At 41.1% G+C, this 26,717-nt stretch overlaps 1 protein-coding gene across 1 annotated transcript in view; it reads right to left on the reverse strand.

Moving 5' to 3' along the window:
• The window catches only part of pola1 (polymerase (DNA directed), alpha 1), a 58,347-nt gene that overhangs the window by 20,562 nt on the left and 11,068 nt on the right, over window positions 1-26,717 (reverse strand). The window contains exons 27-34 of the mRNA XM_037078499.1: window positions 14,221-14,253; window positions 13,387-13,479; window positions 13,093-13,298; window positions 12,790-12,922; window positions 12,515-12,646; window positions 12,202-12,376; window positions 11,409-11,590; window positions 6,577-6,708 (exon numbers count right to left, since the gene is read on the reverse strand). Of these exons, the coding sequence (XP_036934394.1) occupies window positions 6,577-6,708; window positions 11,409-11,590; window positions 12,202-12,376; window positions 12,515-12,646; window positions 12,790-12,922; window positions 13,093-13,298; window positions 13,387-13,479; window positions 14,221-14,253 (1,086 nt within the window). The remainder of the gene's footprint in view (window positions 1-6,576; window positions 6,709-11,408; window positions 11,591-12,201; window positions 12,377-12,514; window positions 12,647-12,789; window positions 12,923-13,092; window positions 13,299-13,386; window positions 13,480-14,220; window positions 14,254-26,717) is intronic.

A 26,717-nucleotide genomic window follows, 5' to 3' on the forward strand; every position in this document is an offset into this window, starting at 1 on the left:
ATTCCCTGTCATTACTAAGGGGGGTTTAAAGGAGAGGGGGTTAATGCCCAACTAATGACAGAGCATAAGACCCACCACCATCAACGCCTTTGCTTCTGTCCTTCATCTATCCCTCCATCCTTCCTTCCTTCTATTCACTCAAAATAAACCCCCTCAGAACCACTGCACCTGTCTTTCTATCCACATCCCCCACGCACAGACAGGCAGCCACTGTTTCTGATTGATTTTTATGTTTTGCTTTGTCTCGCATCTTGATCAGTTTTGAGCAGCAGCAGCAGCTACAAAGGAAAAGGTAAAGATTATTTTCTTTTCTTTACAGCTGACTCTTACAGTATATAAACCGTTTTGTCACGCCGCAGAAACCTTCAATAACCTTTTTATGGCAAGACCCAACCAGAACAAACTGGTTAGAAGGACGAGTTACATGAATGTGTTTCCACTGAGCACAAATACATTTACTGAAGCTGCTCAAGTCTAATAGAACTTGCACAAACATTACCAATGAAAAGATCAACATAAAAAAACGGGATGTTCATCAGGATGGTTCATTATTAAATGCAACGAAAAGCACACTTTTTACATACTTTTAGGTGTTTTATAACTTTGAATCACTTCAGGTGCAATTGCAAGTCTGTGCGGATGGGTTTGTACAACCTTAACACACCTGGACACTGCCATTTCTCAGACTGTGCTTTGAAAAACTGCTCAAACTCTGTCAACTCACATGGGGACATAAGTGAACAAGATATTTTTTTAAAGCTGTGTCACAGTTGCTTAAATGGAATCCAACTTTACCACTGACATACGTTATTTTTCAAGGCTGTTGCATTGATTTTTTATTTTTCTTCCCTTGTTGGAAAAGATATTTGTGCTCTTCTCTTCTCTAGCATATGACAGTGTTTCCTCTTGAATCTTTATTCATTGTTTCATCCTCCTGAACGACTGAAGTTGACTGGGACAAAACAAAAGACAAAACATACGTTAAATTGCTCCTCTCAGCCCATCTGGCATTATCCAAGTCCACAAAAAAGACAATAGTGACAACACGGTCGAACTTGTACACCCACCTCAGACGGGGTTTGCACTATTAGCTCAGCAGCTACAGTGAAGATCTCCGATGACTTTTTTTTTTTTTTCAAATGAACTGTCAATCTAGAAACTTGGATTTCTCTATACAAGCTGTGTGCGGCCATTCGTTGCATGTGTGCTTTTTTTTTTCTTTTTTTTTAAATGTTTCAGAACAACTCTCACACACACACACACACACACACACACACACACACACACACACACACACACACACACACACACACACACACACACACACACACACACACACACACACACACACACACACACAGTGAGAGACAGAGTCGGCCAATCTCCTCTAAATTAAAACCAAACACACACATTCAAACAAACACATATGTCCCCAAATCAATTAGACAGTCCCAGAGTTCACAGCTTTACCCACAAACCCCAGCTCCAGGGCTAATTATCTGAACGCCTCTGCCGGTCTTGTACAAAGACCAGGGCATCATGGGAAATGAGACTGCTTCAGCGTCTCTGATAAAGACATGTGCAGGACAATGAGGTTTGCGGAGGTGAGATAAGGAATATGAGTGTGTTTTTTCAACAGGCGGCTGCTTGATCTCTGTCCGTTTTTGTGTATTTCTTATGACACAAGCTTTGGCACACACAACTGTTCCCATGGGACACACACAGAGCACAAACATATTAATCATTTCCCATTCACATGTATTAAACTGAATTACTAAGACACACATCAAAGCCTCAAGACGCATACACAACAGAAGAGGGAGGGCTGAAAGGAGGAAAAGCTACCCACAATGCCCTTGTGCTCTGCTGCTCTGACCCAAGACCCATCCACTCAAACCACACACACTCATAAAAATAAAAATAAATTGAGATTAAGTGCGGCAGACCTGTATAAGCCGCAGAGAAAGGACTAAAAACAAGGAGCACATGAGGAGTGCGGCAAGAAAAAAAAAAATTTAATTGAGGCATTTCGGCGGAGCGAGGGTGGAGGGTGGGGGTGTACAGTCGGACGTGAGGGAATAAAGGCCCATAATTGCATAATTATAGCAGTGGATACCTGACACACTGAATGCAGACGTCAAATGAGTTCCACATAATTTAACCAAACAGAGGCAAGACCAGGCCACGACAGGGCCCACCACGAAATATACCCTCTCTCTCTGCTTCCTCGTCTTTGTCTGCTCGCTTATTTCAACACTCAACGCTTTCAAACCTCATTCTTACAGTGTGAAGCCTGATACTTTAACATGGACCTCTTTGTTACTGTACTCCTCTGTTGAGCTGCATGGATACAGCACATGGAGATCTGTTTTAAATTATTACTTAGTCTGGGTTCCACTGGCTCCGACTCTTGATCTTCTGACTAGAAAAGCTGCTTGGTGCTGAATGGATTCTCAGATAAAGTCATCTCTCGGGCAAAATATTGACTACGGTTTGTTGATCACACAGACCTAACCCTAACCTGAGACAAAGTAAGTTGTCCAATAATGCAGAGGTCCCCTCGCCATATCAGAGAGCACAAAGCGAACATCGGTTAATTGATTATTCATGTGGGTTCTATTGAGTGTCAGAAATAATTTAAAGTCAGCTCGCAATTCCTCAAAGGCGAAAGGGATGTCTTCAAGTAGCTTGTTTTGTGCGATAAACAGCCCAGAGGCCAGAAATCTGTAAATCACAGAGTAATTCATGGTTACGATACGACTGTTCACAATGAGAGCATCACATTACAGTTAGACTGATGTTGTGAAGTATTGTTGGGTGATTAAATACATGATAACATCTATCTAATTGAAGAATACAAAATACCCCTTAACAGGGCAAAGTGCTAGAATTATGTATTTATTCATGCCATTGTGGTGTGCATAAAGGTTTAAATAAAAACATCATTGATAATTGCATCACAAGTGGAAGTGATATGATATGTCACATCCATATTTTGCCCCACCTCTATTTAAGTCTATTTTTAGACTCTAATTAAATACCAAATTAAATTCTGGCATTTTTGCTTGTAAAATGACTAAATTACTGAGATAGTTGATTAGCAGATGAGTAGATACAGAGACTTTCAACTGTTAATGTTAACACAGAGAAGCCTCTCTGACCTGACTCCTGTACCAGAGGAATCCACACACACACACACACACAGAAGCACCAGAAAGAGCTCTAACTGCTTTTTTGTCCTTCAGCAGTCAACACTTCTACCTCCAAAGCGAATAGACCTAAAATCGGTCTACTTCACAAACTCTCTCTCTCTCTCTCTCTCTCTCACACACACACACACACACACACACACACACACACACACTGAACTGAATAGAGCTCAAACGGTTCCACTTTGTACCTCCTCCGCTTAATCAAAGCTTCTCTATTCAACAATTTGACCTTTTGTTCAAAACAGGATTATCACCTTCTCTGGTCTTCATTCACCCTTTCTCTCTCTCCCTCCCCCTTTCTTCTCTTGCCCCTCAGCCCGTTTCCAGGGGCGACCCGCATGACGAGGGTAATTGCAATAATTTGTTAAATGCCATGGCAACGGTGGTTTGATGGGAGGGGTTTTAAAAAAAAGAAAAAGGAGGAATTGGATGGTTCAGGAAACAAGCGAATCTCTCATTTTGCCAAAGACAGCAGGACGAGTTGAGGAAAGGATGACAACAGTGTGTGTGTATGTGTTTATGAGTGACTGAGTGTGTGTGAGGGAGAGAGAGAGGAGTGAACAAGTGTTTGCCCATTCTCAGGGTGCTGGTTTATTGATAATGGTAGGGATGAGAGTGGGGGGGGACAGGAGGTAATTTTGCTAATGATTAATGTCTCTGTGGTCCTAGCTTAGGACGCCAACACACATACACGTTTATTGGTGTACACACACACACACACACACACACACACACACACACACACACACACACCGAGGTACAGAGCTTTCACTCTATCTGGCCAGACAAACAGCTCTATTTGAACTCTCCCTCGGCCTGAAAGGAATCCTTAATTACACAATATTACCCCTCTTCATTGCCCCGCTGTGTGTGCTGTGTCCACTGCTGTTCAGCCTCCAGTTGTGTGTGTGTGTGTGCGTGTATGTGTGTTGCTGTGTGAGGTGTAAGTATTCAGTGGTAGCAGCTGTTTCACACATCTTGACAAAGGGGTTGAGGGGGGTTCGCTCCCCACACATTCACCAAACTAATTGATTTCTGTTCAGCACTGTGGGAGAGTAACCCCCACATACACACACACATACACTATCACACACGTTTACAGACAGCGCATTCCACTCGCTCAAGACCAAGGTGAGAGAGAGAGAGAGAGAGAGAGGGAGAGAGGGAGAGGGAGAGAGAGAGCCCTCTACAAAGGCAACAGAGGCATCCAGTTTACTTCACTCTCAAGCTGCTCGTCAGGCACTGAGTACAGTGACAACTTGCCCTGAACACTGTTTTTTGCTTCACATCCAGTCGCCAATCTGCCTAAAAGGAATCCATCTGTGTAAGAGTCCCTGGATATCAGTTTGCTAACTACGTAATGGGAGAGAAGTGAAAGTAGATTTCAGCAGGTACTCTATATAACCCAGAATCTATGTAACAGGGTGTACCAATACTGCACAAGACAGTTGCATGAGTTTGCATTCATCTGTCTAAATGTGCCTTTTCAATGTGGCAAAAAAACCCTTAAAGTTAACTATTGAATCTCAAATGATCATAAATGTATGTTTTGGACATGGCTTGGGCAAGAAAAAGAAAGAAAGGTGTTAAGGATAAAAGCTGAATGCAAAAACGGTCAACACAAACACACAATGTGAATAAATCATAATCTACATGAAGCAGCTGGATTATTAAACATCCACTGAAGATACTAAAAATAAAATCTGTGTGGAGCAAACTATAATGTTGCTCTTATTAATGAACAAGCCGACAAAATTAAGACTTCCAACAGCGGTGACAAGATTCTCCAAATGCACGATTTGATTAAAATGTTGGGTTTTTTTTTTTGATTTGTTAAAAAAACAACAGTTTATTGGTTTCAAACCCTTACAACTATCATTTATATTCTTAAATTCTACTTTCAAAAGATTGAGGTATTCTTACAACATCAGCTTGATCTTATCGTGGTAGCTTGCTATTGCCGATTAGGATAATTCAAATAATATTGAAATTCAGTGCTCTTGCACTCGAAGAGCTGCAGGGGTGTCTTTAAGAAAGCAAGTTGCGACGAGGGGGGCCAGGATCTTGTCGAAGCGTATACCATACAGAGTCATGAGGTTTCTCAGGTTGACCAACTCCTTCTGCTGCCATGTCAGCTTGTTATCATTAGGTGGGAGGGGCTTAGGACCGGAGTTGTACAAGGAAGCAGAGAGAGGCGGAAGGTAATATATTGTGTACGCTAAAACTGCCTCTAAAACTGCAGTTCTATGTAGCAGCATTGAATAATTTCATGTCGCTTCTGTATTCATGTGCATTCAACTTGTATTTCATCATGGGGGGTGTTTATGAGCTCATGTTTTTCATCTCTACATCTGACAATACAATCATTGAAAACAGCCAAAGATCTGCATACCTGTAGGTGTGTCTAGAAATATTTCAAAACTGTCCCATACTGTACGTGCTCTTTCAAGCCAAGCGTAGCCCTGTACTAGTGACATAAATCTGCTTGATCTTTAAAGTCAAAAACATTTGATTTGTTGTATTTTTAGTTTTCCAGTGACCCAGTTTTCTCTCGTGTATCATTCAAATTTCCCCTTAACATCTTAAAAAAATGACAAAGACTGCATGTTAAAGTTGGTATTCAAAGTAAGAATGGCCATTTAAGTATTTTCATGGATCATGCTCCTTCAAATCTTACTGCTGCCCTTTTCATTTTGCAAGCATTATGTACTCTTCGGTGGAAAATGTCAGCGCAGTGCCCTGCTGAGGTTTCCTTCATCTCTTGTCCAACATCTTTTTGATGGCTTCTTTAACCATTACTGCATCAGTTGCATGCCACGTTGTGTTAAACACAGCCCAACACTATTAAACACACTTTGTGAGAGAAAAGGTTTTACAAGGTTTGATTGTTACAATACACAGAAATCTGTTTTTGTCCGCTGAAGGATTCATTTGATCTCTTCAGTAATGTGTTGATAGATGGTGGTATGCAACAACAATCGGAGTGCTTAACAGTGCAAAAAGCTTCAGGTTTGTGGACCAAACACATACATTTAGTGTATGTTTTTGGTCAAGTGGAGCACATTTTGTGGTGAAATGTATATTTTTAACTAAATGCAACCTTTGGACAAAATGGTTTTAAAAAAGAAGGGAAAATAGGCGAAGAGAGAGCAGCTCATCAGCTGGCCAGCTGTGCCAGTCTAACAAGTTACCATTAGACACTGAATGAAGTCCATTTGTGGCCCCGCAGGTGGTGAGGAAATAAACACGGGTGTTTGCGTGCTTGTGTTTTTCAGTGTGTGTAAAGTAGAGTTTCATTATAAGAAATCAGTTTTTATCAAAACCTCACACCTGCCAACTGGAATACAAACACAGAAATACTCACAGAGTAGTACTTCTTGATATGGCGACGGATGTCAAGTAGCAGTTTGTTGCTGATGTTGACAGTGTAGTCAATGGGACTGCCCCCGCAGGGGACATGACAGCATCGCAGCAAGCTGGGCTCCAACTTTAATCCCTGAAAAAGAGACAACAGCTTAAATCACAAACAACATAATCTGCTGCAGCTATCAAGGAAAAACTACAGTCTTCTTTAAAATACATGCATAAAAACAGGCAACTGTAATGTTGTACACAATCCATCAGCAACTCGCACACAAACTGTAGATGGTTTTAAATGTTTGCACTTACAGTAAGTGTCAAGAAAAAGCTGATTGAGAGGAAGTCTGCACAATATCCCATTAACGTATAGCTGGAAGCTTGTGGGTGAAATGAGTTGACTAAAAACTATTTGAGGGGCCATGTAGCTGAATTATTAAACCAATTAAATCTATAATCCACACTATTGGCCACTTCTTGCCATTTTTGGTCAGCTGAGCAGAGCTGAAAAGGGAGACAGGGTTTTAACTTCTCCTGAAGGCTTTCTTTGTTCACTCTTGACACTTTCCATGTGCACAAGTTTAACTTTCAGCAAAGACTGTCTGTTCACTATTTTAAAATGATATTGTATCTTGAGGGCTGCCTTTCCATCCTGCCTCTGTTGCTCAGCTGTTTGTAACAACTGCCTATATATACACAGCTTGTTTTCAAGTTTAGCTCATCCCTTAGCTTCTATCTGCCTTCCGCAGCACAGGAAACAGAATTGCTTGCTCTGTAATTATGTTTCTCACCAAAATTCACCTTGTGAGTTGTAGTTAACTCCTCATGTACACAGGTTTTACCTTTGGAACTTTTACTTACTGAACACCCCTGTAACTCAACTCAACTAAGCATTGATATTGAAAACCAACACAAAACCATTTGGCAAAGACAAATGAAAACTGTGATAAGTCTATGTAAGTACTTTGCCAAGAAAATTTTAATGATTTACATTTTACAAGGATTTCAAATGATGGAGTCTGTTGTTTTGAGTGTGTGGTTGTCTAAATGTCTAAAATGTGTCTGTTACGAAATGTCCTCTGCAAAAAATATGTGTGTACTTGGATTTGTCACAGGTGCATTTTTAACCCTGTGATCAGAAAAGCTGTTCTGAAAACAGCAGCTTCCCATTAAACCTCCACAAGGAACATGTCACAAGTTTTAAAGTTGTAAGGGTTTAAAGCACCCCTGGGCCCACTAAATTTTAACATTATTGTCGCCCAGAGAAAAGAGGTCAACGTGACCTCGGCACCCCTGAATTGTCCACTTGACAGCAAGCCTTATAGTTAATGCAATGGAAAAAGTAGCCGCAGTACATAACAATTACACCAAATATAACAGCTTTAAACACTCGCTCCTTTAAACCTGAACTCCATTTAAGTGTCACATTGATGGCAGCAAAAATAAAAAATAAAAAGGTTTCTGCAGGGAGAATGCATGTGACACCCCCACGCCAAGCCATACACAGGTTTGTTTTGTTTGCCTACATAATATTTCCCGCAGGAAAAAAAATACCACATTTTCATGTCATTTAACTCCCCTAATATGCAGCTACACACATTAACCCCTCCATCACAGTCTATCATCATCCTCCTCTCGTCCTCCTCATGTTTTTCCCCTCTCTCGTCTGCTCTGGATGAAAGCAACCTCCCTTCTTCTCCCCTCCTACTCTTTTTTATCTCACTTGTTTCATTCCAAACGTCACTTTGATAACAGAACCCTCCTAAACCAAGTTGTGTCTATACAAATTACACAACACTTACTTGCCAGTTATTTTATGGCTGAGCAATTAAATGAAATACACCCAAAGGTCTTTCTGTCCTGTGTTTGTGTGAGACTTCAAATCCTCCAACCAACCGCCTGCCACCTTATATCTGTGCTTTAAACTAAACTGTTGAACAACTTTAAAAATATTAATAATGTCAGGAGTCCACTCCAAACGTTTCCTTGGTCTGATGATGTGCAGCTCTGACAGCCTGTTGATTTAACTGCCCGATGTGGGATACCCAATGCTCTAATAAAACTGAACTCAGGGAAATCCCTGCAGCTCCGTCCAGCTTTTCTTTCCCCTGCACACTTAATCTTTTCATCCCCCTCTCATCAAAAAACTTTCCTCCTCTGTCTGTCCTCCATCATCCATCACCGCCTCCTCCAACCATCTTCTGGCTCGGTGTCAGTGGTGGAGTCAAGGCCCATCTGTCCTCCCCTCTCACTGAGCTGTTAGACCATGTTCACCACCCTAATTAACTTCCTGTCTTATCAGCTTCACTGTGCGTGCGTGCATACTGTCCTCTGACGTACTGTGGAAAACCAACACCAGTAATCAGACAAATGCTGGGTAATTCTAAAGAAATTAACTTTTAAACAAACATTTCAGTGCTGTTAGAACATCAAAGTCGGAAGTATTTGATTCACTACAACTAAAACCTTCTGGTATGTGTGTGTAATGTTATCAATCTTTAATGGAGTGTGTGTATAATACTCCTTTTTCTAATTAAATACAAGTTCTATCTGCCAGCGGAGGACGCGGGGTTGTCAGTTTTATTAGTGTCTGTCAGACAAGAAAAAGCTGTGTGCCCTGCTCCTCATTAGAAGCTGATAACACACATACACACATACACACTCACGACCTTGGCCTGACAAATGGTAGGAGATCAGTGTGAGTGTGTGTGCGCGTATGTGTGCGTGTGTGTGCAGAGCAGCAGGGGTTAAGAGAAGGCTTTTCAAGTTGTGGAGTCCAAACTATGCCAATGAAAACAGAGTCCGTGTTGGAGCCAGGCAGCTGTCTAAAAATACAGACAGAGACACAATATGGAGGATGAATAAAGCATGAATCCCTCTCTGGAAGTTTGACTGAAATGCCTTTGTAAACACCATTCTTCAATTCTCAGACTCTCTTTCTGGGTCTCTGCTGACAAATCCATTACACCAGTGAAACACATCATTAGTGACATACAGAATTTTTTTCATTTTTTTCATTTCAGTCTCTCTTTGTTTCTGTCAGGTCCTTGGTCAAGTTTTGTGTGCTGCAGAAAATCATCTCTGACTCTACAATTCATTATTCTGCTGCAGCCAGAATTACATCATTCTGTCCACAGGTATCAGACAGTAAATTTAAGCGTAATTTTTACACAAATCTAAGACTGATTATTAACAGAAAATCTTTTCCTTATGGAAGCATCACAGATATGTACACAGGTATTCAGTATTTAAATGTGGTCCGAGTCACAGGTAGGTTTTTTGTTGGAATGTGGTTATTAGAGTTATGTGAGTTACATTTTGCCAACAGGCAGAGCTGAGCCTTAAATAATATTGTGATACTTTTGGGCTGTGTTACAGCACAGAATATACAGTATATCTTGATATCTTGAAATTTCTTTGAAAGCACCGAACAAATGACAGAACTTGGCAACAAAATCAAATATCAAAGTTTTTGACGAAATACCTTCATACTGTTAATGCAACAGTATTTCATGGATTACTAATGTTGTTTTCACAAGATATCAAAACTGAGACTCCTGAAAAATGATCATCAGTAATGTGTATATGATGACTAACTGGGGTAAAATAAGTATTGGGACAAGTGGAAAAGTCTGGTTAGTTTTCTGAAATGCAGTCTTTAAAACCAGGACATCATATAATGATGAAGCAATATTCAAAAGAAGATATATTACATCATGAATATCGATATATATCATCCAGCCTTACCAACAGGTAAGTGCAAGTATAAAGTAAGAGAATTCATTTTGATGGTAGATTTAAAGATTTGGTACATGTTGAATTTCACGCAGAAGAACTTGAAGTGATTTTTGCCAAAAAAAGATAGGACAAATAAAATTAGATTTTTATTTTTAAAAAGGCTTGTGGCAATTTAGACCTCACACATTCAAAACCAAGATTATTTAATGACTTTTACAAGCCTAATACGTATAAGATTGATTTGAAGACATTTAAGGATCTGCAGACAGCCTGTACTTACAATAATTATATACTATCCACTAAGTTGCCAGCTTATTAGGTACGCCTAGCAAAAACTAATGGAGTGTAATACAACAGTCTTGCAAAAATTCCTCCCTTCATGATTCTGGAGGATACTGAATTGTTTTCGATTAAACTAACAGGTTTTTTACATTATTTTGTCCACTAGATTAATTGCAATGAGTGTAGGCTAAAAAGGAGTGTCCACTGAACGCTGAGATCCAAAGTAGATTCTTTGACAAAAGATCTTCTGGAGCTGTTTTGGCAACATTTCCTCTACGATGACGTAAGTTGGTGTTAGGCTGCACAGATTTTCTTATTCCTCCTGAAGAAAAGGCGTTTAGAGTGACTAAAATTTGATCTCTTCCCATTTGCACATATGCCAATCTGGGATGTTAGACAAATTAATGGCTGTGATGACTGAATCTTTTGAGAAATGATAATGGTAAAACTTTAAGTGTAGATTAATAATGCATTTTGTCTCAAGCAGACTTTTCCATCCAGTAATCCATGACAGCATATTTGTTAAGTGTTGCAGCTGCATGCTTCGTGTGAATACCTCATTCTAACAACATCTTATACTGGATAGACGACAATGATTGCGTGATTGAAATGCCGTCATTAGCAAAGTTAGCGATGTACCAGCTGACAAACTGTACTGTAATGGGGCGGACATACTCCAGAAGGGACATGGACAGCATACACAGCCTCAGTTCTGTTAACACTATAATAGTTGTCATCTTGATCATTTTTATAAGCAAAAAAAGGAAAAAAAAATAGGAATCATTTAAAACACAGCAGTATAAATGAGCATCAACTCACAGCTCCTTCAAAGACGCTGTCGTAGATGTTGTCAGTGCCACACTGTGGGCAGGTGAAGGTGAACCGCTCACAGTCTTTGTAGCGCTCCTCGTCAGTCAGCTGGACAGGAGCTCCCAGAGTGCCATCAGCCTCTTCCTCCCTCTGATACTGCTGCTGCGCCCGGAACTGACTCGGATCCAGACCTGGAAAAGGATCATTCTTGTTTATAACACAGATCATTTTATTCTGTCACATTTCCCTCATTTTTTATCAATTACAAACAATTGTTTACACACAGGTGAAGCAGGGATCTCCAGATAAATCACTTAATTCCAAGACTATTCGACAACAATGAAACGTCTATTTTGTACTTTTATTAGGCTGCTGTGACATTAGGGTATGACAACTTTTCTATGTTTGGCTGCCTCAGCTGTCAACAGACAATAAAACAGGTATCATGACTGATACTAACAGATACATAAAGAGGGATTAAAACCATCACTCAAAGTAAGATGACCTCACTAATACTTCATGGCCAGTGTTTATTTATAAAATAGCACATTTTTAGACTGCAAATGAGAATCCTGATAAGACATTTAATCCCAAGTGTTCTGCAAGCTGATGTCAACAACACCAATCAGAAAAACCTTTCACTAATTTAATTCTAATTACATGCTTTCATCATTCTGTAATTTCCCTTTTTTCTAAGGCGTAAGGCAACCTGAAATTCCTAGAGTAATAATTAAACACCAGAGCGATGTTGGGCCACCCACTCTCAATCAAAATAAAAAGGACTCTACAGACATTAACATACCGAGCCACGTGGCTATGAGCACGCTGTCGATGCCCTCGATGGGGTCGCAGATTCGGGACACCACTGGGTGGACCTGCTGGGCAAGGTAGTACTGAGTATCCAGACTGAGATTCTCCTGCTTCTGCAGCTGCTCTAGAGCATAGGCTCTCTGACTGGCTGTCAGCGTGGAGCCGTCCTAGGCAATAAAGAAAACACAATCGAGTAAGTGGTAAATTGTACTAAACATTGTGTTATGTGTTTTAAAAACCCTAAAAAACAAAACAGGAACAGTATCTAAAGAGATGATACTTATGATTCTCTCATAGATGCCAACCTTGCAGATGATGTAAGAGACTGTATCTCCAGCTTTGACCCGGCGACCGCCCTGGGAATTGATCCACAGAGCGACATGCACGTGAGGGAGGCTCTTCTTATCTGGGTAGTCCTGAGGATCCTTAGTCAGAGCCTAGAGGAAAGAAAGAATGATAAATAATAAGATAAAAACCTAAATCCTTAACATTTGCTCAAATAGAATGTGCTGATTTGTGTCTGCATGTTTGTGCCATCACTTCACTGTAGACACACACACACACACACCCCCATCCTCACCTTGTGTATCTCATACTGGCTGAGTGGTATGTCACCAGCTGCTACTTTCTCTCCCACCTCCACCAGGTGTTTCTGGATGTTCTCCACAATGACGTCGCGGTTCTGGTCCGACAAGATCTGACCGATCACATAGCTGAAATTGCAAGGGAGAGGAATGCTTCAGATGCACCATCAAACCCTTGTAAGTGCATCCACTTTAGGATATATATTCTCAAAAGATAGAAACTGCAAAACTGGTAACATGGGAGGAAAAAATCCAGATGTAGCTTTTAGTCACAGCTCTGTTCAGTTCATGTTACGTACTTGCCACATTCTTTGGCCAGGCCACACCAGTCTCTTCGGACAATGTCCAAGCCTTTGAGCTCCTGCTTGACGCTGTATCGTCCCTCCCCGTGGTTCTCCACCACCAAGGCAGCGTATTTCTTCTTCTTCAGGAGTAAAAGTGACTTAAACACGCCGTCGATGTCGATCTCTAGCAGTTTGTAGAGCTTGTTCACTTCTGCCTTCACCTGAAAATAATTTACAACAAATGCTCAAAGTGAAAATGTCAAATACTGAAACAACTAAAGAAGAGGAATATACACCTTCGCTTCACACCTTATTGCCAAGTTTGAAGACTTCCTCCAGAGACCTGCTGTTGGTGTTGATCATAATGGAGTCGGTATCTCCGTAGATGACCTCCAGATTCATCTGGGTCACATGAAAGGAACATGACACAAGAAAATCTTTATTGCAGCTGGACAATAAAACAAATTTGATGAAAAAATTGAGATCTGAATGAAAAAATGTCAACCAATGACACCTAACCACAATCATTTTAAAGTATAAACTGGAATTATATTTACTGTATTGCCGGAATTATCATTCCTACCACGGAACTAGTATTATAACATATCTAATATTCATTTAGTTTACATTGCATATCTCTAACACCTTTATACAACAATACTTTATCATAGCAATACAGCTTTTATTATATTTGAATGTTATTATTATTAGCTACATCATTATATTCTTCATCAACTGATAACCTTTTCTAAATAGAAATGACAGCATTGTATTATTACTGTATTGTGTGTGTATATCACATAGAATTTACTTAGATAGTCAAAGATGTTGTGTATGATGCATATACTGTAACTGCTTTAATGCAGTCTCTCTTTTTATTTAATTTCCAGTTATTTTGTTCAATGCTTCCTTTAATAAGTCTGTCAAGCTGTCTTGTTATAATCAGGATATTATATCAAATGTGAAAAACTGTTAAACTTTAGATTCACCATTCTTGAGGTAACTGTGACAAGTGATCCTGTTGCAGATTCTAGGTAAACTCCTCCATCTTCACTTCTGATACATTTGATTTCTAACATTTCCATGACTGAATTTGTATCAGATTAACTGAGCAGAACAACCAAACGATTGATAGTAACCCACCTTCTGAACCATGTCTTTGGTGTGCATCAGAATCTGAAAGAAAAAGCAGAAACCAGTGTGAATGAGGGCTGACGCAACAACAGAAAGCAATGCAACACATAGAGAATTTAAGCGCAGTAAACAAACAATGATTAAACATTAAGTTTCTATGTTATTTATTCTTGTGTGTGTGTGTGTGTGTGTGTGTGTGTGCGCGTGTGTGAGTGCAAGCACGTGAATTTGTGTGGACATGGGAGCAGAGCAGGTGACTTGCTTTTAAATGGGGGATAATTGGCTAAGAGGGCAATTATGAGAGCGTGCTGTGACAGGCGTCTTTTCAACCCACACACATCCCAGCCGGGCAACACACACACACACACACACACACACACACACACACACACACACACACACACTGACACACTGACACACACACTGACACACACACACACACACCTTAATGACTTGTAATGGCCTTTATCACCCGCAGAGTGAGTGACGGACAAATAAGAGAATTCTGTTAACGCAGGTTGGTCACTGAGTGTGTGTGTGTGTGTGTGTGCGCGCACGTGCGTGTGTGTGAGCGAGGGAGAGATCTGAGCAGCAGAGGGATCCCAACAGGTGGGGGCCCAATGGAGGGGAGGGCAGGGTGGGGGGCTCCGGGTGGCTAATCTGGGGGGTCGGAGGGACGGAACGCAGTGTGACCTGTCAACAGCAATCTGCTCCTCAATCAACCACGGCCGCATATATACACACCGACTCACACTGTGCTCCGTGTGGGGACAAGGACGTGGCTATTTCAGAGTGTGAGGAAGGGGCGGGGTTGGGCTGCGGCAGGACAGGGGTACGGGTGGGGGAGTCGGGGGAGAGGGTGTTCCACTCCCTGAAACCGGAGTGGGACTTAAGCTTGCTTTATGGGCTGCTACATACCACTGTACGACGGGGGGAGTTTGAGTCATTCACAGAACAGCCTTCTCCATTAGGGACTTCAGTCAAGGTCAAGGTCTCACCACAAACACACTATCACACTGTCACACACACACACAAGGCACTGAGCACAAATGCACTAGATGATGAGCTTGTTCTTGATTCACTGTGCAGGTTGATAGATCTTCAGACAAAATTAACTGTCATCCTATAATAATTTACTACAAGTGTCATGATTTCTAAAGGTATTTTCTATACTGCAAAAGGATTAAATACAAGCTTTTTCTCTGGCTTCAACTCATGAATGAAAAAGCTGTATTTAGTGATTGCAGACTCAGGTGTTTGAGATACAAACAGAAGGTGAAGAAAAGATCACTCTTGAAAGATATAAATCAAAATTTAAGAACTGAGCCAGAAGAAGACCGGCCCAAGTCAAATTAACTGGATAAATCTCCACACATATGGAAACACTTTTCACTATGAACCGTGTCGAGTGTCAACTACAGGTTAGTAGTAAGTTATTTTTCCCAAGAACCAGAGAGGTCAGGTACAAGGTTCATTGTTCATCAGAAATATAACAACCAGAATACACTGTACCTGTCTTGGGGGTACTTTAACCAAAAACAGTATTGAGGCTGTTCTGATCCATTTTTATCTGCATTTAGTATAGAAATATGGATGGGTGAATAAAAACAAATAAAAATCACAGCATCTTTAACAATCATACTGAAAATAATTATATCGGAATGTTTCTGTTTAGTATTCCACTCAATTGATGAATCATTTATGGACACATAAACAGATAAGAGGGTCTATTTTTAGCTAATCCAGCAAATTAGATACCTGAAAAATCACAGCATCTCATCATATTGAGGCGAAAATCCTGTAAATCAATTACTGCCACATAGTGGTCCTGCTCACTGATTTGGAATATTCCTCAAAAAACCTAATACACCCTGAGTGTGTTCAGACTGAGAACAGCGCTGCATGAAAAATGCAGCTCTTTAATTTATTAGGGTGGGACCACTGAACTGACTAGCCTGCAGTGGTGTGCAGCCACTTTGTCACAACACATCGACATCCAGCAAAGCGCTGAAATTTGGCAAATCAAATAAATCAGGAAATGCTATGTGTTCAGTGAGTTTAACACTTCCCGCTATACTTAATCAAAAATGTGTCTTTAAAACAAGACAGTCATTTTCAGCATTTGTTGAGTCAAGTTAGGTGTTAGATGAAGAGCTGAAGGCGACAGACTGCACACCTCCAGATTCTCACTGAGGTTGACAATGCTTTTTCCCTAATATAAGATTTTAGGTTGTCAGTCATATCTTCGTCACATGATTTGTGATTTCTGATCGCTATTTTATGCTGCACTGAGCAGATGAGTATATGGTTGATCAATAAGCAGTAATTTTAATTAATTAATTAATAAAACAAGGCTGGTGAGCAGGTAAAATAATAAAAAAAAAAATACATATACACACATAAAATGAATACCCGAACACCAGGTATCACCAGTAACACCAATTACAGCCGCAAGCCTAGCAAGAACTCAGGCATGATTTCTACATTACTTGTCCAATCTCACATTATTTTGATCTGAGCAAACACATCTGTTAAGTGTCGTGACTGTATCTTACACAGTTGTGCCTATCACACTGACAAAAATCTGTCTGAATACAGAGACACACATTAACACCTGGCATCGTACTCAAAAGTGCTTCTAGGGTAGTTCCTGCTAAAAGGTATCTGTAGGACCACATTTTGCCACAATCCCTCATTCACTCACACACAGATTGCTTTTACTGCAGGCCTTTTGTCACCACTTGACTTAATGTTTACAAACTTCAATCATGTCATGGGGCCTATTATACTATCAAATCAACAAATCTAATGATTAAAATCTATCCTTCATCATAATCTCTGAGGAAGAAGAGAAGCGCTGGAAAACGTGAGAGACAGAAGCAGACTGTGGAATGATCAGAGAATAGACAGAAGTAAAAGGGCAGAGAAGTGATGAATAGAGAGTTGTGGGAGAGACGGGGACACAGCGACAGCAAAGTGAGGCGAGGGAGGGAGGCGAGCGAGGTGAGAACGCGTTGATGTAATTGATGTGTGGACTCATTTAGACAGGTTTTCCATATGCTGTCGCTTCCAGCAGGACAGACTGCTTCATGGAATGAACCGCGTGAAAGACAAGTCGTTTGACCATGATGCAATGTGTGTGTGTGTTTGTGTGAGTGTGCGTGAGAGAGAGAGAGAGAGAGAGAGAGAGAGAGCACTCATCTTTAAACACATGCCAACACACACATACTATATGGACAAATGCAAACACATAGCCCTGGGGGGTACAAAAAATGTGTGCATGTCTTCCCTCTGATGAGTACACTAGTCAGCACCGTGCATGCCACTCATACTGGGGCAAACAACTGAAAAAGCTTCAGTTGGACTCACGTTACTTGACGTTATCATGATAGTGTTTCTTTCCTTAAAGTAATACAACTGAACCTTTCACAAAAACCCATAATCCTGATACATGTTTAGCTGTAACAATTAATTGATTAGTTGATTGACAGAAACCATGTGCACCAATTTAGATTATCTTAGCCATTTTTCTTTGAGGAAAAAAAAAGAGAAAAAATGAGTTGGTTCTACCCTGTTGAACACCAATATTTTCTTGTTTTCATTCTTTTGTGCTATTAATCTGAATGTCTTTTGGTTTTGAAAACATTTGAAAACATCACCACGAGCTCTATGATTGTCTTTTCTCACTATCTGCTGACATTTAACAGCCAAATGATTGATTGAATTTCAGTATATCTTCAATTTGTCAAGATTTGATATTTCTCCATTACTGTGTGAGGTATGGTTACACATCTTCCCCACGTACAACTTTAATAGTTTGATATCTACAAGAAGTCAAGGTCAATATGCTCAGTAAATTGATAAAATCTGTTAAAATCTTCCTGTCATCATTTCCTTCTTGCTCTCACACCTAAAAGCATCACTCACTTTTCTCTTGTTTCTGCCTCCCTTCACTTCTCAGCTCCTTGGTGGTAATACAGTGTAATTAGACTGGACACTAATTGAGCAGCTCACTGACAGGTGCTCCAGCAGAATAAAGGATCAGGACAGGAGATTTCTGGGTAGCAAAGGGATTTTTTTGCTCCACTCGTAATACTACCTCATCACGTCTTTTCCAGCCACAGTACAAGGTGAGGGTAAAGGTGTCTGTTTGCATTTCTTTGGGGATATGAGAGGTCAAGGAGGTTCAGAGTTCAAATGAGATGACATGGACTTGTCATGTTTTGTATGCGTAGTAGAATTCAATCTACTGTATGAAGGCACAAACATGAAGACAAGCAGAGCAATAAATCCAGTGTGCATCAAAAGTCTGGCAAGGAAGGAAAACACAGGAAGACATTTGCACCTAACCACGTAGCACTTGAACTCATTAAAAAAACAACCACCAACTTAGCCATAAAATTAACTGAGGTTTAATTTGACTCTTAAAACTAATTAACATTTTTTAAAACGTCAATATAAATAAATAAAGCGATGTGAAATACAAAAGAAACAGGGCTCTAGGTGTGGTGAAAACCTGACTGCATCTCCCTGCTGGTTTTGATGAAGTTACAGGAGTTGTCCAGCAGTCAATGGTAAGGGAAAGCAAGTAAACTGCGGCTAGCTTGATTTTTAGCTCACGCTTTATCTCCTCAAAGTCTTTTTCAATACATTTCATGACAGTAGCTCTTGATGGCATCACGTACTCTGGCTCAAGGTTACCGAGCTAGCTCTTTGAATCCCTTGCTCTCTAACACACTGTATGGCAGCATATCTGTCTCTCGGTGGTGGCCTTGAAGCGGCATGTGCCGTACTTTCTTCCCCCTGAAAACAGCGACATGATCTATGGCTGAGAGCCATTCTCGAAGAGCTTATTTTCAATATCGTACAGCATTGCGCTTCTGGCACTACTAAAGAGTAGCATGACACAAATTTCACTTGATTTTGTTCCCTTTTTGGAGTAAGTTCTTTGTTTGTTTGTTTTTTTTGCTAGCTAGGGAAGCCAATGGTGGATTACATTCATCTTTGTATGTAAAACAACTTAGACCGATGTGCATAACCAGTCAGAAATGTGCTCAATACGTAACCAAAAACAGTTTTGAATATAAATGTATTGTTAAAGAAAGTAAGTCTTCTAAATCATAGGACAGCAACACTTCAAAAATGCAATCCCACTAAACAACATTTTAGGTAAACATGCAACTTGCCAAGACTTCACAACTCTGCAGTCTGTAGCTGCAACTTTTTCAGACTAGCCCCCCACTTTCTGACAGTCGCACATATGAGTGCTGTTGAGAGTTCTCATGTTCCTGCAGATATTCAACACCCGACTTGCACAGCTCACAGATGAAATTTTCCCTTAGTACGGCCCATTCAAAAAAAAAGAAAAATAAAAGAGAGAAAAAAAAGAAAACAAAACATAATGTCCCCAACAATCTGCCTTGAGACTGGAGGGCGCAGACGTCAGGGCACCTGACCCTGCCAATGCTGCTAAAAGATGTAGTTGGGTTAAGTGGTGCTACTGTAGTCAGTAACACTCACAGCTGCCACAAAGTGACCGAGGGAGACAATCTGCAGGAGCACAGGTTCATGACAAAAAACAAGGGTTGTCCGGCTGAGCAAAGCAGAATCAAGATTTTCAGAACAGCCATTAAGTTCTTATTTTAAAATCAGCACTTATAATCCTATTCAATTTAGTGATTTATCAATGTTGCATGTCTTTGCATGAGCACCTGTGTGTCTGCGCATGAGCTGCACCCATTAGCTGTGCGTTATTGCACCCTGTCATGCTAATTGACGAGCGGTTCAGCCTTGTTTTGATATCCGCTTTTCCCCAGCTGTTGCTCAGCTATTTGTTGGCCTTATTAGGGATTTATGTGTCTTGTTATCATGTCGCTCTCATGTATTCCTTATTTCAATCCACTTCCCACCGCCTCCTCATCGGAATATCTTTTGTCTTTTGCCAGGCTGTCATTTCAAGTAAGAATATGGGTCTTCACTAGCCGTAATTGGCTGAGTGACTAGATTGTATAATCTTTATTGCTTCCTCTCTGACAGAATGATTAAGTAGACAAATGAGCAAGTTGCGAAAAGGGGGATCCAAGACACAGACACACGCACACACGCACACGCGCACACGCACACGCACACACACACACACACACACACACACCCCTTTGCTGATCAGAAGATCAGAGGCAGCATGTTAAACCTCAGTGCTGCAGAGGGCCCTTGTAAAAAGAGTCTGGGGCACCACTGACGATTGTTTTGAAAAGCACTCAGCTGAAAAGCATTTTGGGATGACAGTCGGCCGACTGAAATAGCACCTGTGGAGGAACACACCACTGTCAGAGCTGGAGGGGGCGGGGGGTTATACGCACACGTACACAAGGCATTTGAGTATGCGTATGCGTGCGCACACAACACACACACATACATACATACACGACCCCTCTTTCACTACACAATCACACACACAAAGATGCATAAAAGATTTATAGCCTCTCTTCGGCTGGTGTGAGCTCTCATGTGCACACTCCTCCATACACACCCACAGAGAATGAAAATCCTTTTCTCACTGAAATGATTTCACTTGCATGCAAGAATGCATGAGTGCAAACACACACACTCGCACATATACACACCTGTCCTGGCAGATGCCATAGCTGTGTTCTCATGTCTGCTGCTGGGAGGGTCAATCTGTTGTAAAGCTGCGTCTGATTTAATACAACCGGCTGAGATCACACATGCCGCCGCTCATCGAAAATAACTCGACAATGACAACAATCCCCCTGCTGTCTGCTCAATTAAAAATATGGTGCTGTAATAGCTGGAAAGGACACATCATGATATGTCACTTCACCCTGACACAGTCAAAGTCGTCGCCAGTGAATTCTTAAAATGTTGTCAGAAAAAGGCTCATGAAAATATGATATTTGGGATAGCAGGGAAATGAAATGACTGTCATAACACATACGCTTCATCAGCATCTCATCTCATACACTGGAGTCTGGTCTTATTTATCCAAACACATTTTAACTAAACTTAATCGTTATCAGACACTGGTGTTTAAAGCTACATGCTGCCTTTATCATCTCTACGAATGCAGTGCAGTCAATTAGAAGATCAAGTTTATTAGGTCAAGAAACCTTAAGGTTTTAATAGAACTGAACATATGTACCACCTACCATCCAAGTTAGCTAAAACCATGCACTAATTATCCTCTCATTTACAGCTCTAACAGTAGCCCTGATAAAGACACCACATGTCACATCAATCCATAATATATTATAATCCCTGCCATTAGTCTGGTCTCACATGGCCTCATTAGTAGGTGTTACTAAAGTCGGTGTTTAAACTCTGAAACCTGTCCACTGTCAGCCCTCACAGACAAGCTAATGCAGCCAAAATAGCAGCGGCGCTCCCATGTGACTATTTGTTAAGTCCACTCCTATCAGGAGTAAAGCCAGCTCTTTAAGAGGACTACAGAACCATGGAAACATGCAGCCCTCATTTCCCCAGAGATGAGTATGCACACATGCATGGCCTGACACACACACACACACACACAAGCTTAGGCAGGCTTATGTATTCTTATGTCTAATTCGGGGAAATGTAAAAATGACCCCTGCGATTCTGAAACGGCAGCAGCCATCGAGACCCTGAATGAAAGAAATGGGGGGCGATGATATCTACATGCACATCGTCTCGGCACAGCCTGACAGACACACTGATGAGACGTGATCGGGTGGTTTAGGTATTCCTGTGTCTAATTCTGGGAAATGATTTGTGATTCTTGAGACGAGAGGAATGATACAGAACCAGAATGAGGGACACCAGGGGCAACAATATTTACTTAGACTTCATTACAAGCACACGCACCATCGACACAGGCGCACACAGAGGTTTAACCTAAACTGAACTTTGACCTCTCCACACCCTCGCCTCTGATACCCAAGCCCGCTTCTATCCTTCCCTCCACATGCCATCCAATAATGTCAACTACGAGCTCCTGTCAGGCTGTTTTTAAACACAAGGACAGAGACTCAATTACAGGAGAATGGCTCTCAGGAGTCGCCCTCCGTCCTGCGGCAGGCAGGCAGACAGACACACACACACACCTGCTAATGGCTGTCAGATATGCCAGCAAAAGGGGCAAAGGGTCAAACCAATCTGCGTTCCCCAACAATCAGCGGCTTCCAGTGGCCTCCGTTGTTAACATCACTCGATTAGGAGACCATTCACACACTAAGTTTGTGTTCAGAGGCAAAAGAAGGTTTACATGCTGTCTAATCCAAAGTGTGTCAGAAAAGTGTCAGAATTAAAAACTTATAGTCAAAATGAAAGAGCTTACGATACATTTTGAATCACACAACTTCACCCCAGGAAAAGCAGCTTTCGTGGTGCCCTTGACTGTTAACAGACACTTCTCTATTTGCTATGACTGGCACTATTAACACCAACATAGGAAATTAACACCATCGTCAAGCCAAATGCTGTGCAGTTTTTTCCTGCAGCTGATCTCTGATTTCCACGAGCATCTGCAAGAAATCCTCCTTTCTATTTAGTTTAGTTCTCTGTATTTGTCAGGTAAAGATAGGGTGTCCACCAGCTAGTAGACAATAAAAGTCTTCCTGGCATTTATCAGCCTATTATAACCACATGCGTGTAAGTCTGAGTTTCGTATATCCATTTCTCTGCATCCAACTGTTCTCTGGCGAACATACAAAAGGACCCAAAATAACGCTAAGGGGTTGAGGGGGACATCAATCTGTGGCTGTGTAATCCTAAACCTTCACCTTCCTCTTAATACCCATCATCCCCCCCTTAATACCCACACATACCAGGACAGAGTAGGGCCACAACAAATGGTGCCCCCACAAAGGGCAGAGTTCGGCCAGTAGCACTTGCGTGCATAGATACATGTATATCAACACATACATGAACACACAGATAGATAGATGTAAGACATACTCAAAGCACACAAACCACAGTGAGGAGGGGAGCTAAGTGGGGGCTTTCCCCCCTTAACTTGGCAAGTCTGATCAAAAGAGCAACCGCCAAGCGTCTGTCAACCCCTTCATCTGGTCTGAGAAACCACTGTAGGCCCCGGTCTGACCCGTCCTGCCACAAGGGGGGTTTAGGCCTCAATTTAAAACGAGAGTGAGAGAAAGATGAGAGCTAAGCCAATCAATAAATACACAGAACACATGCACATTCACTCGTCCAAACGGATGAAGGGAGCGCACTGAGAGGGCGAGAGGGTGGATTTACACTGCAGACAGAGCAGTGGTTGGTGTACGTGTTACAATTACAAAAATAAAAAGCCTCCTAAATCATGAAATGAAAGTAGAGTGCAAATGTGACAATTAAAATGGGGGCGGGGGTGCAAACGGCAATACCCACAAATACACTAGAAATCCTGCTATAAATGCCAGCTGGCCCTTTCTGGCTCGCTGCAGTCTGAAACTATCAAGAACTACTTGGCTTACGGTTGTTGTTTAGCCTCAGGGCTCTGTAAATATTTCGCTTGATTTTGTTTAAATCCTTGCCTGAACCAGAGTGTCAGCGTGATGGCCTATATCCTGGGGGCCTGCAGTTTTACAGAAATAGCTTTATTTTGATATAATCAATCCAGCTAATGAAAAATTAAGGAGGGTTTGGATAGTAGGTCCTTAATACTTTACATTAAGATTAACCAATAAGGCTTTGTTCATTGACTGTTGCTGTCTGTCTTGTCCTGCACGACCGCTGATTGCAGCATGAATTCTCTAAGGTTTGGGCAGCAAAAGTACTTTAGTTAGGTTGTGGAAAGACTGTGATTTCAGTTAAATTGTTTTTACAAAAAAAAAAAAAGCCACTATTGACTTTTCCTGTATTAAAACAGACCATAATCTTTTGCTAATCAGACCTTGCCCACCAAATCAAAGAGACTGATAAAAAATATGCTCGGACTAAGTCTCCAGATCTTTACAAAAAGCTTATGGAACTGATGACTAAATTTGACCTGTTCATTCATTCAATTGAACAACCAGTCTTAGAAAGTATAACTAGATTTATATATATGGAGACAAATCAGACAAATTATTAGTCGACCAACTTAGAGGCTCCAACCTTAAAAAAAAACAAACTCTGAGATCCGGTTACCAAATGGCCATATAACTACGGATCATTTACAAATTAATGAAGCATTCAGGGACCTCTATACCAAGCTATACACCTCAGAATCTCACGTTGATTGTGGTGATATTTGTAATATTCTAAATGGTCGCAATATTCCCAGCCTTTCACCAGATCTAAGGAAGAGATTAGAAGAGCCTATATCCCTGGCAGAAATAGCACTAGCCATTTCCTCAATGCAGTCAGGCAAGTGTCTGGGCCCTGACGGCTTCCTGGCAGAACTTTTAAAGAAATTTTCCTTGATGCTTCCCCCATTGTTACATAAAGTTCTCTCAGAATCTTGCAGACAAGGTTCCCTCCCTCCTTCATGTACTGAGGCCTGTATTATGCTTACAGCTAAAAAAGCTACAGACCCAATGGAATGCGCCTCCTACAGGTCTATCTCTCTCCTAAACACAGACCCTAAAATTTTAGCTAAAATCCTAGCCCATAGGTTGGAGAATGCCCTTCCCACAATCATACCCAAAGACCAAACCGGCTTTGTTAAAGGCGGCAGTCCTACTTCAACATAAAACGATTGTTTAATATTATCTACGCTGCCTCTGAAGTTGTCCTCAAATGCGTCGTTTCTCTTGATGCAGAGAAAGCACTAAATCGTGTCGAAACAGTCTACATATTTGCTGTGCTGAACAAGTTTGTTTTTGGTCCAAACTTTACTTCATGGATTAAAATAATCTATTTGCACGCCACAGGCTGAAGTCGTACTAGCTCCCAGTGGTCAAGACTCTTTAATTTACATCGTGGAACCCGTCAGGGGTGCCCCCTCAGTCCCATGCTTTTCGACATGGCTATTGAACCACTTGCCACAGCACTCCTCTATTGCAAGGATATATCTAGTATCTGGAGAGGTGACATTCGGCATAAAGTCTCACTTTATGCTGATGACCCTTTGCTCTTCATCTCTTATCCAATGGCCTCATTACCCCTTGTTCTTTCACTGCCAAGTCAGTTCGGTTAACTTTCAGACTATAAACTAAATCTCAGTAAAAGTGAGCTCTTCCCCATTAACAATGAAGCATGTGCCTTAGACCTTACCAGTTTTCCTTTTAAAATTGACAACAACAAATTTTCCTATTTGGGCATATACGTGACAAAGAAGCTCAAAAATTTTTCAACTCAGTCAAAATGACCATTCTACCAAAATTTCTGTACCTTTTCCAGGCCTTACCGCTCTTTATCCCTGGATAGCCCTTTCAAGCTTTTGCTTTTATTATTGGGCTGCTAACTTGCCGTGTGTTTTGGTCCTACTGTTACGGCTACCCTGACTGTCCTGACTAGGCGGCGATGGAGTTACAGTGAAATGACAGTTTGTCAATTCTTGCACTTCTTGGAACCTCACTCGGACTTCCGTCACTTAAATCAATCAGAAACCCAGTGGTGAAACAGTCTCTAAAAATCTGGGCCCAATTTGGTAAGTATTTTGGTTTTCATAGCTTTTCTCCCCTAAGCCCCATTGCATCAAACTACCTTTTCAAACCATCCTGTCAGGATTCTGCTTTTCAAGAATGGCACAGGAAAGGTATTGTACATTTTAAAGATCTGTTCATAAACAACAGCTTGGCATCATTTGAGCAGTTGAGTAGGAAATTCAGACTCTGTAAATCAAATTTTTTTGGGTATCTTCAGGCAAGGCATTTTGTTCTCGCTCAGACGTCCGGAACTATAACTGCAATAGACTTTTGTTGACACTGTCCTGTCTATAGATCCACGTAAAAAGAGTCTAATTTCGGCTCTTTATGGCAAGCTATTGGATCTTAGGAGTGCCCCCACCGATAAGCTTAAAAACAGCATGGGAGGAAGAATTGGGTATCTCTTTATCAGAGGATGCTTGGGTTTCCATACTCAAATTGGTTAATTCAACCTCTCCTCTATGTCTATATCCTCATGTCCTTCTTAAAACTGGAGAAAATTAGATACTGACTTCAGCAATCAAATAAGAAGTTCTAGAAAATGTGGGGTCCCCTTGAGTACAGCTGAGCTACGCTTCTTACTCACTCCTAGCGCCGGCTTTTTAGCTTAACAGTGATCTTATGCTATGACGAGTACTCTGGCAGTGACAGGGGAAGGAATTGTTTTGTACACCATTCCATTTTTCCACCCCCCCTCCTAAATTCTTGCACAACTCATTGGTGCATGCTGTGTTTGATATATACCCATACTCATTCCATGTCTCTGTTGTGGCTGTTACACACTGCACATTATACTGAGAAAACTTGAATAAAAAAGAAATTAAACTGTAACTGAATTGTCAAAAAAAGAAATGGATTTGAGCGGGCAGTCTGTTCAAGGCTGATGACTGTAGCGTAATTACTTTTTTTAAACACAGCTTTAAAACGTAGTGGTAAACT

The sequence above is a fragment of the Acanthopagrus latus genome, chromosome 19 (genome assembly GCF_904848185.1).
Source record: "Acanthopagrus latus isolate v.2019 chromosome 19, fAcaLat1.1, whole genome shotgun sequence".
Classification (NCBI taxonomy): domain Eukaryota; kingdom Metazoa; phylum Chordata; class Actinopteri; order Spariformes; family Sparidae; genus Acanthopagrus; species Acanthopagrus latus.